The sequence below is a fragment of the Solanum dulcamara genome, chromosome 5, assembly GCF_947179165.1.
Source record: "Solanum dulcamara chromosome 5, daSolDulc1.2, whole genome shotgun sequence".
Taxonomy (NCBI): Eukaryota; Viridiplantae; Streptophyta; class Magnoliopsida; order Solanales; family Solanaceae; genus Solanum; species Solanum dulcamara.
The window spans coordinates 50,287,617-50,301,852 of NC_077241.1; the positions used below are offsets into that span (position 1 = coordinate 50,287,617).

The 14,236-nt window shown below is 35.5% G+C and overlaps 1 protein-coding gene across 1 annotated transcript; it reads left to right on the top strand.

The window, feature by feature from the left end:
* Positions 1-944: 944 nt before the first annotated feature.
* LOC129888315 (17.3 kDa class II heat shock protein) lies at positions 945-1,825 on the top strand. The gene has a single exon (XM_055963317.1). The coding sequence runs from the start codon at positions 1,168-1,170 to the stop codon at positions 1,642-1,644; it is 477 nt and encodes a 158-aa protein (XP_055819292.1). The 5' UTR covers positions 945-1,167; the 3' UTR covers positions 1,645-1,825.
* Positions 1,826-14,236: the final 12,411 nt, after the last annotated feature.

A 14,236-nucleotide genomic window follows, 5' to 3' on the forward strand; every position in this document is an offset into this window, starting at 1 on the left:
ATAAATAAAATTCTCTATGTATTTATATTATACAAAAAAATGTTGAAATTTTTTAGCCATGCCTTAGAATAAAAAAGAAAAAACATATTTTGAAAATGTATTTCTTGACACTCTTAAATAAAAAATGAGCACAAATTACTTTAAAAAATGGCTAGAATATTTATGCATTTGGCAAAATATTTTTTATATTTCTCAAATCCTTAAATATAATGATGTTATTCCAATTTTTAAAAAAATATTAAAACCTCTTATATAATGAAAATTTATCAAATGAAGTTTCATCTAACTAAATAAACATAAGATAATTTTAAGGCAGAGAATGAATAAACAAACTAAAATTCAATGGCAAATTACTATATAATTAAATAAAAATACTCACAACTTTACATGTTTAAGATAGAGCAAAATTATTATTAATATTTAGTATATCTTGTCAAGTTATTTGTGTTCATTTTATTGAATTTTGAAAGATGCATGATTATTCACTTTTTCTAATTAAAAGCATGAATAAAAATTCTCAGCAACAATATTTATCTTTTTTTAAAAAAATTATAAAAAAAATATGTAAAATCTTTTCAGTTTTCGTTTTTAATTTTTTTAATTTTAATTTATTATTTGATAAATATTTTAATTAACTTAGTTATTATAAAGTTATTAAAGACATATAGGGGAGAGAGAAAAAACTAGCATAGTTAATCCTTTTCCCCTCGTTGATTCGTTTCAATACTTTATAAGGCATCTAAATGGAGAATACATATAGTATAAGTAAAACAAATATATTTGATTTTAAAATATAAATAATGTATAATTCGATATTTAGTTACATATCCAAATCAAAATAGTGACTTTTCAAACTAGCACTAAGTAACTTTTCATAATAAATAAAATAAATATATCATCCCATCAAAAATAGTGTAACTATGTACCCGGAAAAAAAAAGAGTAACAATCGGCAAGTTTCTAGACAAGTGTAGAACAACGTGATTAAGAGTAGAAGCTCCTAGAAACTTTCCTCATTCTTCTTCTATTTTGCTCCAGAACTTTCCAAAATTTCCACTATATAACCCTAACCCCCTTCACCCCCAAATCCACTGCAATTAGAAATTACACCAAAATCAACAATTCCAAACACACAATCACAATATCTGAAAATTTCTCAAAATTGAAAATGGATTTCAGGTTGCTGGGTATCGATAACACACCACTCTTCCACACTCTTCAGCATATGATGGAAGCTGCCGGTGACGATTCCGACAAGTCCTTCAATGCCCCATCAAGGAACTATGTTCGTGACGCTAAGGCCATGGCTGCGACGCCAGCGGATGTGAAGGAGTATCCTAATTCTTATGTTTTCGTTGTGGATATGCCAGGGTTGAAATCTGGAGATATCAAAGTGCAGGTGGAAGAAGACAATATGCTGTTGATTAGTGGAGAAAGGAAGAGGGAAGAAGAGAAAGAAGGTGCAAAGTATATTAGAATGGAGAGAAGGGTTGGGAAATTCATGAGGAAGTTTACCCTGCCGGAGAATGCGAATACTGATGCAATTTCTGCTGTTTGTCAAGATGGGGTTCTGACTGTGACTGTTCAGAAGTTGCCTCCTCCTGAGCCAAAGAAACCCAAAACTATTGAGGTCAAAGTTGCTTGAAGTTATGACTCTGTTTTGATGGTATGATGTAGTACAAATAAAGATGGTAGAGATATATGAGTACTCATGTCTTATCTTTTTTGCTATGTTTTCAAGTTTTAATCAAGTGTTATGTATGGTGATGTGAGGTTCTATGTATTGTTTGTTTTGATGTTTAATGCAGTGCAATGCTTCTAGAGTAGTATTTTCTTTAAACAGAAATGGCTTTTGTGTTATAGGGTATTATTTGAGAATTAGCAACATAATGTGTTTTGCTCCGCTCTAATAAGTAGAACAGGGGATCAGTTACGTTTATATCAATAAATAAATAAATGAGAAGAAGAGCAATAAGTTGGTGAGATATATCACGGGATTGCCAAAAAAACTAATTACTGTGTCATTAACTAGGAATATATCCTGATGTATGAGTATTTCTTTTAGTTCTCTTTCTGTTAAATTTTTTGTTTTTTGGGTTGGGGAATAAAATACTATTACGAAATTAACTTCAAAATTATAATATGGTGTATAGTGTGATACCCGCCACATCATCACGTCCGTCACATAAGCGCCACGTAAGTGTCACAAAGTTGCCCTTGTGGAAGCCTTACGTAGCGCCACGTAAGTGTCACATATTACAAAGTTGCCCTTGTGGAACAAGCCTTACGTAGGAAAAGGACTAGTCCTGGAAGGTTTTAGAGACTAGAATTCTATGGATTTTGATGGAAAGTCCTTAAAATCTTCTAGTCTTCTAGAAAAATTTAGAAGAGGGACTAGTTTGTAAATATGGAAGGATTTATGTAGTAATTTTAATTTATAGTTAAGCCCCTAAGGAGTAGTATAAATAGAGGGGGCATTCATTTATAGCAAATCATCAAGCAATCAAGCATTCTTCCAAAGCAATACAAAAGTCTTCTTCATAAAAGCTCTTTTGTCTTTCTTACAATCTAACATTTCCTTAGCGGTCTAGTCTTAAATGCTTATTTGAGTTTGTAAGATCGTGAAAGATTCGTGAGTAAGTTGTCAAGTGCCGCACGGAGGTCTTAGTTGAAGTCTAAGTCCGTGAGAATAGGCTATAATCCAAATGTGTGTTTTTGGCTAAAAATATCTTGAACTATACACCAAACTATATTATAGTGTACAAGAAACATCGACTATTGCAAGTTTAGTATCATATAACCAGGAATATCATTCAAATATGCAAAAACTGGCAAGTAATCTAACTAGTTGAAAAGCTGGCAAGTTCCACCCTTCTGTCAATTTCCTCATTTGCAATTAAGTTCTTTTTTTAATCCTAGTACATCTTCTTTCTCCTTAATTGGTTAACCGGTAAAATCAACATCGATCCAAGTATTAGCACTTCATCTTTCTGCTAACGCTATTGAGTCTTCATAGTCAAAGGGCAGAACAAAATATCAGAGTATTATAATGTGAATGAAACGAGAAATATGTTAACATTATTACGAGATGAAATATGCATAAGATATTGAATTGACGTTTCTGACACTTCTACAATTTTTATGCTAAAGCATATACATTAGGATAATAACAAAAAGTAAGCATATACATTAGCATAATAACAAAAACTTGTCAGCTTTTAGCTAAGTTTTAATTGCTAAAAATAAAGAACCAAATTAAGATGGGAAAGTATTTCATGTAGCAGAGAATTTGGACGCTAATATATTTCATGTTTTTGAGGGGCACTGGGTTTCAGTATTTGCGCGTTTGCATGATTTGACTTTACATGATCAGGGACTGCAGGGGTGAATTTATGAGTTAATTTTGAGTCATGAAAACTGTATCTTTCGATTAAATTCGATATATTATTTGTATAATTCAATTAAATTCGATATATTATTTGTATAATTCAATTAAATTCGATATAATAGTTGTATAATTCTTAAGAGCTTGTTTTCAACATCATAGTCTTTCGTTGCCAACAACATAGTTTGTTCATTAATTTTTATTTTTGGCAAAACGATCAAAAATTCTCTAAAACTATTTGAAATGAACAAATATGTCCTTCGTTTATATTTTGGTCCAAAAATGCCTTGCCATCAATACTTTGGTAGAAATGCCCCTATTGTTATTTAATGGGTTAAAAATGTCCCTTTTTAAATAAATATATTATGTATTTTCTTTCTGAACACATTTTTTTTCCTAATAATATTTATTTTATTAGCAAATGTTTATTCTAATTCAATTAGAAAAAAATTAAAAAATATTTCTTATTTTATTATAATTATTTTATTGTTAATTGAATAAAAATTAATAATGGATTTATTATGATCTTATATATATGATATATATTATCCGTTAAAACATAGAATACATTAAATTATTCTTTTTTAATTGATAAAATGATATTATAAAAAATAAATAATTTCCTAAATTTTTATTACTTAAATTGATTTAAAAAGAAAGAAAACAAGAATAGAGTTTCTTAAAAGTAATATTCTTATAAGGAACAAGATTTGTTTTTTCTTAAAAAAAATTATTTATTTGGAAAAGAGCATTTTTGACCTATTTTGTAATAATAGGGGCATTTTTGACCATTTAAATAACAATAAGGGCATTTCTGGATCAAAGTATTGACGGTAAGAGTATTTTTGAATCAAACTATAAACAAATGACCTTTTTATTCATTTCAAATAGTTTAAGGACATTTTTGATTATTTTTCACATTATTTTTTAAAAAGAAAAGTCAGTGGGCTTCAGTACAACATTAATTAGTAAACAATCAAATAAAAATATATTTTAACTGAACGCCTTCTCTTTTGCTCACCAAGTTGTCCCTATAAAATTTTGGGAAAAGGACCAAATACACATACCCCTTAACTTTTCACTTAGTGGTGATATATCCCTGAATACAAAAGTGATTCATATATACCTCTCACCGTTATAAAAGTGGCTCATATATAATATGTCTCTATTGTTATAAAAGTAGCTCACATATACTCAGCATCACAAAAATAGCTCACATATACCTTTTTATCTAACAGAATTGAAAAAGAATTTAAATTATTTTTTATTTTTAATTATAAAAATTATGTAGGAGTGTATTTGATCTTTTTACAAACATAAATTATCATTTGACTTATTTAATTATCATTATTTGTGTTTCTCATTTTTATTTCATTTTTCTTTCATTCTTTAGTGTAAAAGTAAGAGAAACAAAAAAAAAGAAGTTTGAATAGGAAAAGAGAAAAAAGTACGAAAAAATTATAAAGTATTTTTTTTGCGGCTATATGGTAATTTAAATATTTTTTTTGGCTATATTGTAACTTAGTTTTGTATCTATAAAAATAAGTTGGAGCATTTATAATATATTTTACAATAAAATTAGTGAGAAAAATAAATTTGACCATCAAAAGAATAAATCCAAATTACCCGTTGAATAAAAAAATTCTAAGAAAAAACATGTGAGAAAGATCAAATATATCCCTATATGGATTATTTTTTTAATATTAATTTTTGTACTTTCATTAGAGGAAAAAAGTATATGTGAGCTATTCGTGTAACAATAAGGGTATATATGAGCCACTTTCACAACGAGGGTACATCAGTTCTAAATGTCAAGACCCGACATAGGATCTAATCGTAACACAACAATAACAACAACAACAACAACCCAGTGAAATCCCACATCGTGGGTCTGGGGAGGGTAAAGTGTATGCAGACCTGACTCCTATCAATGTAGGACGGCTGTTTCCGAAAGACCCTCGGCTCAATAGAAGCATAGGAAAAGGTCAGACAAGAATATTAAAAGTAGATAAGTAAATAATGAAAGCGGTCCAAACAATAGTATAATCAAAGTACAACAAACAGTAGATATTATTAGATAATAACATAAATACCATAAATAACATAAATCAGAGTACAAGAAATCATAGTGCTTTAATACGCCTACGAATAAGGGGTAATAGTGCCACTATGTACTAGCCTTCTACCCTAATGTGTGTCCTCCACACCCTCCTATCTAAGGTCATGTCCTCAGTAAGTCGTAAATGCGCCATGTCCTGTCTGATCACCTCTCCCCAATATTTCTTCGGCCTACCCCTACCTCTTCTGAAACTATCCATGGCCAACCTCTCACATCTCCGCACTGGTGCATCTGGGACTTTCCTCTTCACATGTCCAAACTATCTCAGTCGCATTTCACGCATCTTGTCTTCCACCGAGGCCACTCCTACCTTGTCTCGAATAGCCTCATTTTTAATCCTGTCGCTCCTGGTATGCCCACACATCCATCTCAATATTCTCATCTTGGCAACTTTCATCTTTTACACGTGGGAGACCTTAACTGGTCAGCACTTCGCCCCATATAACATAGCTGGTTTAACCACCACTTTGTAGAACTTGTCCTTAAGTTGTGGTGGCACCTTCTGATGTGTGACATCCTCGTTGATCTTCCCGCTACCTTGCATGATAGAACCAAGGTACTTAAAACTACTTTTCTTTTGGATGGCTTGGTCCCCGAGCCTAACTTCCGCGCCAACCTCTTGAGGTGTCTCACTGAACTTGCACTCTAGATACTCTGTCTTGGTCCTACTCAGCTTAAACCCTTTAGACTCCAAGGTGCGTCTCTAATCTTCCAGCTTAGCATTAACTCCGCTATGAGTCTCATCGATGAGGACTATGTCGTCTGCAAAATGCATACACTATGGCACCTCACCTTGAATTTGTCGCATCAATACATCCATCACCAAGGCAAATAGAAACGGACTAAGAGCTGATCCTTGATGCAACCCCATCATAACTGGGAAGTGTTCTGAGTCCCCTCCTACTGTCCTTACCCTGGTTTTGGCTCCCTGGTACATGTCCTTGATCACCCTTATGTACGCTAAAGGTACATCTTTAGCCTCCAAACATCTCCATAGTATCTCTCATGGGACTTTATCGTAAGCCTTTTCTAAGTCGATGAATACCATATGCAAGTCTCTCTTCCTCTCCCTATATTGCTCCATTAGCCTCCTCATAAGGTGGATGACTTCCGTAGTTGAGCGTCCCGGCATAAATACGAACTGATTCTCTGAAATAGACACGCCTCTCCTCACCCTCATCTCCACCACTCTTTCCCACACTTTCATAGTATGACTTACAAGCTTGATACCTCTATAGTTGTCGCAACTCTGGCTATCCCCCTTGTTTTTGTATAAAGGGATCATGATGCTCGACCTCCATTCTACGGGCATCTTTGTCGTCGTAAAGATGACATTAAATAACCTAGTCAGCCATTCTAAACCTACTGAGCCTGCACTCTTCCAAAATTCTCCAGGGATCTCGTCAGGTCCGGTCGCTCTTCCCCAGCGCATCCTACGAACAACACCTTTAACCTCATCGACCGCAATATTCCTACAGCCCCCAATATCGTGACTCCTTCCTGTAAGTTCCAAATCTCCCAACATAATTTCTTTGTCCCCTTTGTCATTCAAAAGTTTATGGAAGTATGACTGCCATATTTGTTTGATAAGGGTCTCCTCTACCAATACTTTTCCGTGCTCGTCTTTAATGTACTTCACTTGATCCACATCGCGTGCCCTTCTCTCCTATGCCTTGGCTAGCCTGAATAATTTCCTATCCCCGCCTTTCTCTTCTAGTTCAGTATAAAGGCGTTCAAAAGCTGCCATTTTTGCCGTTGCAACCGCCGACTTTGCCTCCTTCCTCGCTATCTTATACAGTTCCCCATTCGTCCACTTCTCCACCTCATCCTTGCTCTCCATCAACTTAGCATACACCATCTTCTTTTCTTCCACTTTCCCTTGCACTTCTCCATTCCACCACCAGTCCCCTCGATGCCGACTACGACTACCTGTCGAGACTTCTAACACTTCCCTTGCTACAATCCTAATACAACTAGCTGTCTTATCCCACATACCGTTCGCATCCCCACTACTATCCCAGGCCCCCATATCCTTCAATTTCTCTCCCATCTCTAGGGCACTAACCGTTGTCAAACTCCCTTATCTGATCCTAGGTTGTTCTTCCCCGACCCTCCTCGTCCTCGTCATCTTGATCCCTAAATCCATCACTAAGAGCTTATGTCGGGTTGTAAGATTGTCGATCGGTATGACCTTACAATCTTTGCACAAACCTTTATCATCCTTCCTAAGGAGTAAAAAATCAATCTGAGTTTTAGCCACTGAACTACGGAAGGTGACCAAGTGGTCCTCCTTCTTTGGGAAACTCGAGTTGGCTATCACCAATCCGAAAGCTCTTGCGAAATCCAAAAGTGAGATTCCTCCTCCATTTCTGTCCCCGAAGCCAAAGCCCCCATGCACATCATCATACCCTCCCGAAATAGATCCAATGTGCCCATTAAAATCCCCTCCCACGAAAAGCTTCTCAGTAGGTGGTATGCCTCCCACTAACTCGTCCAAATCCTCCCAAAAGCGCCTCTTATCCTCCTCGCGTAAGCCTGCTTACGGCGCATAAGCACTAATAACGTTCAACGTGATCCCTTGAACGACCATTTTAATCGACATCATCCTGTCATTGACTCTCCTAACCTCCACCACCTAATCCCTTAAATCACTGTCTATTAAAATGCCTACCCCATTCCTATACTTCGATTTACTAGAAAACCAAAGCTTATACGCGTCTACCTCCTTAGCTTTAGAGCCTACCCATTTTGTCTCCTGGACACAGGCTATATTAATCTTCCTCTTCTTTAGAATCTTAATCAGTTCTATGGATTTACCCGTCAACGTCCTAATGTTCTAAGAACCTATTCTCAGTCTAGACGCTTCTTTAACCCACTTACCCCTCCTTACCCTCATCCCCGTCCATGAGCGAGAAAATGACCCTAGTCTACCATCACTATCCAAAGCCACGAAAACACGTATGAACTAATAAATTATTCGGGGGTCGAAAGTCGGCAAAATGTAACTACAAGTATGTGAACAAATGATAAATATATAAAGATATAAAAACTAGAGATACCAACTCCGGTAGAAATGAACCTGATTATCGCCAGAAAATATTACTCACGTCGGAGTACTGTTCACATCGGCGTACGGAGTTGAGTTGCAGTGGTTGTTCGTCACTGGGAATACAGATCTGTACACCTGAAGAAAAAAAAAAAGGCCTCACCGGAAAAACAGGAGCTTCGCCGGAAACACAAATATTTAGATCTAGATCTATAAATATCTATAAAGATCTTTAGTTTTGGGTTCAAATCCTTGAAATGAACTTGGAGACTTGAACCCTGGATTTGCAAGCTAATGCTAGAACACCAACAAAACTCAAAACGAGCAGTCCTTGATGTAGCAGACGAGCAGTCCTTAATCTCGAGACCAGACGAGTTTTGCACCATGAGTCACGAGTCACGATTTCGATTCGTTCATGAAGAGCTTCGAAGAAGAAATCACAGCTCAAGATTCGAAATCGGAAGTTCCGCCGGCGACAATGGCTAATTTTTGAAAAAATAAACTTAAAAATAAACTTAAAAAAAAATGGCCAGCAAGCACAAGATCTTCAAAATCCTTCGAGAGAAAAATCAAGAATAAACGAGAAGTGATTTCTTTTCCAGGATCTAATAGTAACACGATGATTAGAATTTCGGATAACTCCAACCAAGCCTCTTAGCATAACATTCATGAGCATAGATAAGGAAATTAAGTAGTAAAACCAAATAGAGATACAGAATCAAATTCTCAAATAGAACATAAGTCTCAAAATGAGAAAGCGATAACAGACTCTTTTCTATCTAATATACCTCTAATAACTCGATGGGGGCATAAGACAAGCTCCTAATTCACCCATATAGACAACATAAGAGAATGAAGTAACAACTGTCAAGATAAAAAATAAGTGTCATGTCCTCGAACTGTGAGGACTTACCAACAGTAAGGAGCTAATAGCAAAACTCTAGCCATGAGCAGAAGGAGGATGAATGTGATCGTCGGTCCCTACATTATGATACAATGTAGGCAAAAAATATGCATTAGTCCATGGAATGCACTAAGTATGTGGGAATATGCATGAACAATAAACATAAGACATAATCAATATGAATCATGGATGCAAAACCAACATCATTAAAAGCATGAGTAAACATGAAAACATTACAATGTTTATCTCATTGGTCAATGCATCAAAAGAATTTCAAAATCATCATAAGAAATCAGAACTCAACTAAAACTGGATGGGATAGACCTTTAACCGACACATAAGACCATGCGAGCTAATACATGGAATTCGATGACTCTTGCATCGAGACAGGGGAGACTACCTTGATAGGGTATACTCCCTTAAGTAAGTCTTTTAACTTGGCTATGTGGGTCCACTAGCTTCGCCATATAGACATATGTATACCAATGTAGAAAATGTAGTTTGGGATTTATGCTTGCTACTAGAATTTTCTTGGGTAGCTAACTACGTTACCGAATCAAACCCCACCTAAAAATTCTCTCGGTGCTTAGTCAATATCCCAATGAAATTTATAAAACATGATCATAAACATCATAGGGAAAGAAACTAACTAATATCAATCCATCTTTATAAAAAATCATAAGAATATCTCATCTAATATCGTCATAGTAAAAGCATAGAATTAGCCCATCTATCATATAACTCATGCAATGTGGGTGTAGGCCTTCCATCATTACATATACTTGATCATAAAAATCTTTAGGGACTCAACTTTCCCTATCTTTAACTTTGCTTGAAACATCACAAAATAATCATTCATGAACTTCTTGGCATAAAGCATATTTAACTCATGTATAAAGCTTTCATAGAATATAACTTGAAAACCATGATCATATATCAAAATCATACTTGAAACTAGCATATGTCACTGGTCATTAAAATTTAATTTGAAATCATGCAATATGATGTGAATTATGCATAATTGAACTAATGATATTGAGGAATATCATAATTGAGAAGACCCAATAAAAATCATGCAATTAGGACTTTTAATTGAAGAAATTTATCACGATCCGATTTAGGGCCTAGTCGTAACACGGCAATCGAAATTCCAAAGAGCTCTAACTAAGCCTCTTGTACATATCATAAGCATACATAAGGTAAAATATAAAAGCGGAAACATCATAAGAGAGTCTAAAACATGAATAGAAATCAGAAAATGTCTTATGACAACATAGACTCAAACATATGTCCAACTAGATGCCTCTAAATATGAGTATGGGCGGGGTATAAGATATGTCCCTAGCTCACCCTCAATATACAACATAAGCAAACGTCTTTTGAAAAGAAAGTAGTAAGTAACTAGAAACTAGTCCCCGGTCAATGAGGACTCACCACAACGCCTTCGAATAGAGAATGCCTACTAGTTATGGGATGATTAGGATCTTCAACCTCAACTCCTACATTATGAGACAATGTAGGCAAAAAGTATGCATTAGTACGTTGGAATGTACTAAGTATGAGGGCATGACATGCAACGTAAATTATGGAAATGCAAGGGTCAAGTAAATTACATGATAAGATGGAATACATAAAGTCATGAGAAAATCATATTGACCAAAGCATTTAAAAGCATAAGTTCAAAATCTTAACATACTTAAGAAATCATACATATGTGGGATAGGAACCATAACCAACAATAAGACCATGCGAGCTATAACATGGAATCCGATGATCCCCACATCGAGAAGGGGGAGGCTATTTTGCCAAGGTAGACTCCTAATCATGAACATGTGCTATTTGTGGATCCACTAGCTAGGCCATAAAGGCAATCCTATGGTGACACGTAGTTATGAGACAAGAGACTTTATATAAGGACCCTTTGCTTCGAGCCCCTACCTCAAGTCCACATTCGGTGCTAAGTCAAATCCCACAGAATACATACATAACATAAGATCATAATTTTATATATCATATTCATGATCATAGGCTTGAAATCATAGAATAGCTCATTTCCATAACATACTTGTAATGTGAGAATTGTCCTTTCATCATTACAATCCTATTTGCATAATTCATATCGTTAGGCCTTAAGTCGCCTTACTTCATAACTTGCATGAAAAACCATAATTTGAAACATACTTACAATTCATGATCATAATGGAAATACATAGTCATAATTCATACTTTGAACATTTATGACCATATCTTGAACTTGGAATTTGGGTATGACATGAATGCATGATCAATTGACTTAAAAATCATGAAATTAACTTGAAAACATGCATGATCATAAACTTTATGTCAGCCCATACATAATTCATATAAATAATATCATTTAGAAGTATAATTGAAAATACTCATATATTACACCATGAGCCCTAGAAATCAAAGTAGGAGAATTCATGGAAAAACTCTTCAATTTAATTCAATAACCATCAAATTATATTGAAATAGACTCATGATTATGTTTTAAATCAAAATTCATGCAATTGGAAAAGAGATCACAAAATCTATAAAATATCATACTTTAATTTGATAAAAAACTTGATAAATTGATTGGGCTTCATAGAAGAAAGGATCCATGAATCAATACCCACATACCTTGAGTGATAACACCAATTAATTTGGAAGAACTTGAGAGTTTTGATGGAGAAATTGAGTGAATTTGCTTGAAGTCTTCAATGGAAACCCTTGTGAGCATTTTTTTGTAGAGAGAGAAATATTTAATAGATGAATTGTAGAAGAATGAATTGAATTAGAGGTTTAGATAAATTTATAGAGTTGAATTAGGTCCTAAAAATGTCTAGATTCATTAACTAATAATTTGGGAAAAGTTTAAACGCCCTAAAAAAGACTAAATTCGGCCAGGACACCTTCCCAGGTCCGCGATGTGGACCTATCGCGACCAACTCGGCCAGAAGACTGTCCCCAGGTCCGCGATGCGGTCCTATCATGGACTACTCTATCTTGTGCGGCTCCCCAGGTTCGTGATGCAGTCCTATCGCGGACCACACTATTTTGTAGTTTCTTCAAAAATCTTTCTTCCGTTCTACGGGTCCTAAAAATCCACTGAGACCATTTTCCCACAGGTTTTAACCCCATGATCAATATTTTGAACTCGGATTTTCCAAAAAAGATTAAGGATAATACGTTACATGAGAGGCCTATTTCCAAGGCATTCTTAAGGTATTTGTTTTTCAAATTTTGATGGATGTTACAAAATCATAAAAGAATTGAGAAGAAATCTTTGGGATTCCATGGGTGAAAGGTACCCATGGGTGAAGTCCCACATAACTTGACCTTGATGATCCCTAAATTGACAAGAATGAAAGCTTGATCTTGAAAAACCCTTTTGAATTTCTTGAGGGAGAAGAAGACCTGGAGAGAAAACTTGAGAGAGAAGGTTTTGTGATTTTTGGGATTATAGAGAATGAGAAGGTTAGAAGGAATTAGGGTAGTTAATAGGTAGGAATCTAGTCCCAAACACCGTCCATATTTATTAATGAAAGCATAGGGAATGACTAAAATAACTCTCATTAAATCTAAATTCGAAACCCAAAACAGACCATCACCCGGACTGTGGTGAACAACATGGTCCGTGGTCCCCTCCATGGTGAGGGAATTAGAATTTTCTGAAAGGGCGAGGTTTCCCACCATGAGCCACCACGACCTGTGGTAGTCTTCCGTTGTAGTAGACTTAGACTTGAAATTTTAGGGGTTTGCAGTAAAATTTTAGGACTTCCTCCACGAAGAGCTTTAGGGTCCGTGGAGGTCATTATGGTTCGTGATCCAAAGGCATGGTGCAAAGCCTGCAGGAGGGGTTCTCCATAGAGGCCATTACAGTCCGTAGACCGCACCATGGATCATGGTGGCCTATCGTGGTCCTCACCTAGAGAAACCACTTGGTTGGGCAGGGACCATGGTAGCCTTTCACGTCCCGTGGTCCTCTTCACAGCCCGTATTGGATCTTTTGAAGACCACCTGGTGCTCAAAAGCTGAGTTTTCTGGAATTTCATCTTTTGTTCCCAGTTTTCCGACTTTCCAACTTCTGAAATCTTACAATATCTCCCCTTTGGGAACATTCCTCATCGAATGGAACTCAAGCTAGCATGAATGGAATAGAAAAGGAACATAACAGCCCAACATGAATGCAAAACATCTCAGAAATGCATAAAACATGAAATCTTTAATCTCAAGATAAAATATGACTTTAAAATTCATATCATAAACATGAATGCATATGAAACTATGAGAACAACTGAAATATATGATTTGACCCGCTTTGCTAAATACCTCAACTAGGCACGAAAGGAAGAGATGAGGATATCAGGACATCATATTGGCTTTGACTTCCCAGGTAACACCCTCAACCTCTTGGTTCCTCCATAACACCTTAAATGAAGCTATTTATTTATTTCTCAACTTTCTAACTTGCCGATCCAAGATCTCAATCGAAACCTCCTCATATGAAAGACTCTCTTTAGCCTCAATGCTATCCAATGGCACAATGGATCCAGGATCACCAACAAACTTTCTCAATAATGACACATGGAATACCAGATGCATCAATGTCAAATCTGAAGACAAATCCAACTCATAAGCCACCTTATCAATCAATCTCAAAATCTGATATGGGCTAACATAGTGGGGAATTAGCTTCTATTTTTTACCAAAATGCATCACACCCTTCATGGGTGAATTTTTCAAGTAAACCTAATCATTAACTTAAAATTCAAGTTCC

Excerpts from the sequence above, each read along its gene's own strand:
- LOC129888315 (XM_055963317.1), top strand. The coding sequence starts at position 1,168 with ATGGATTTCAGGTTGCTGGGTATCGATAACACACCACTCTTCCACACT.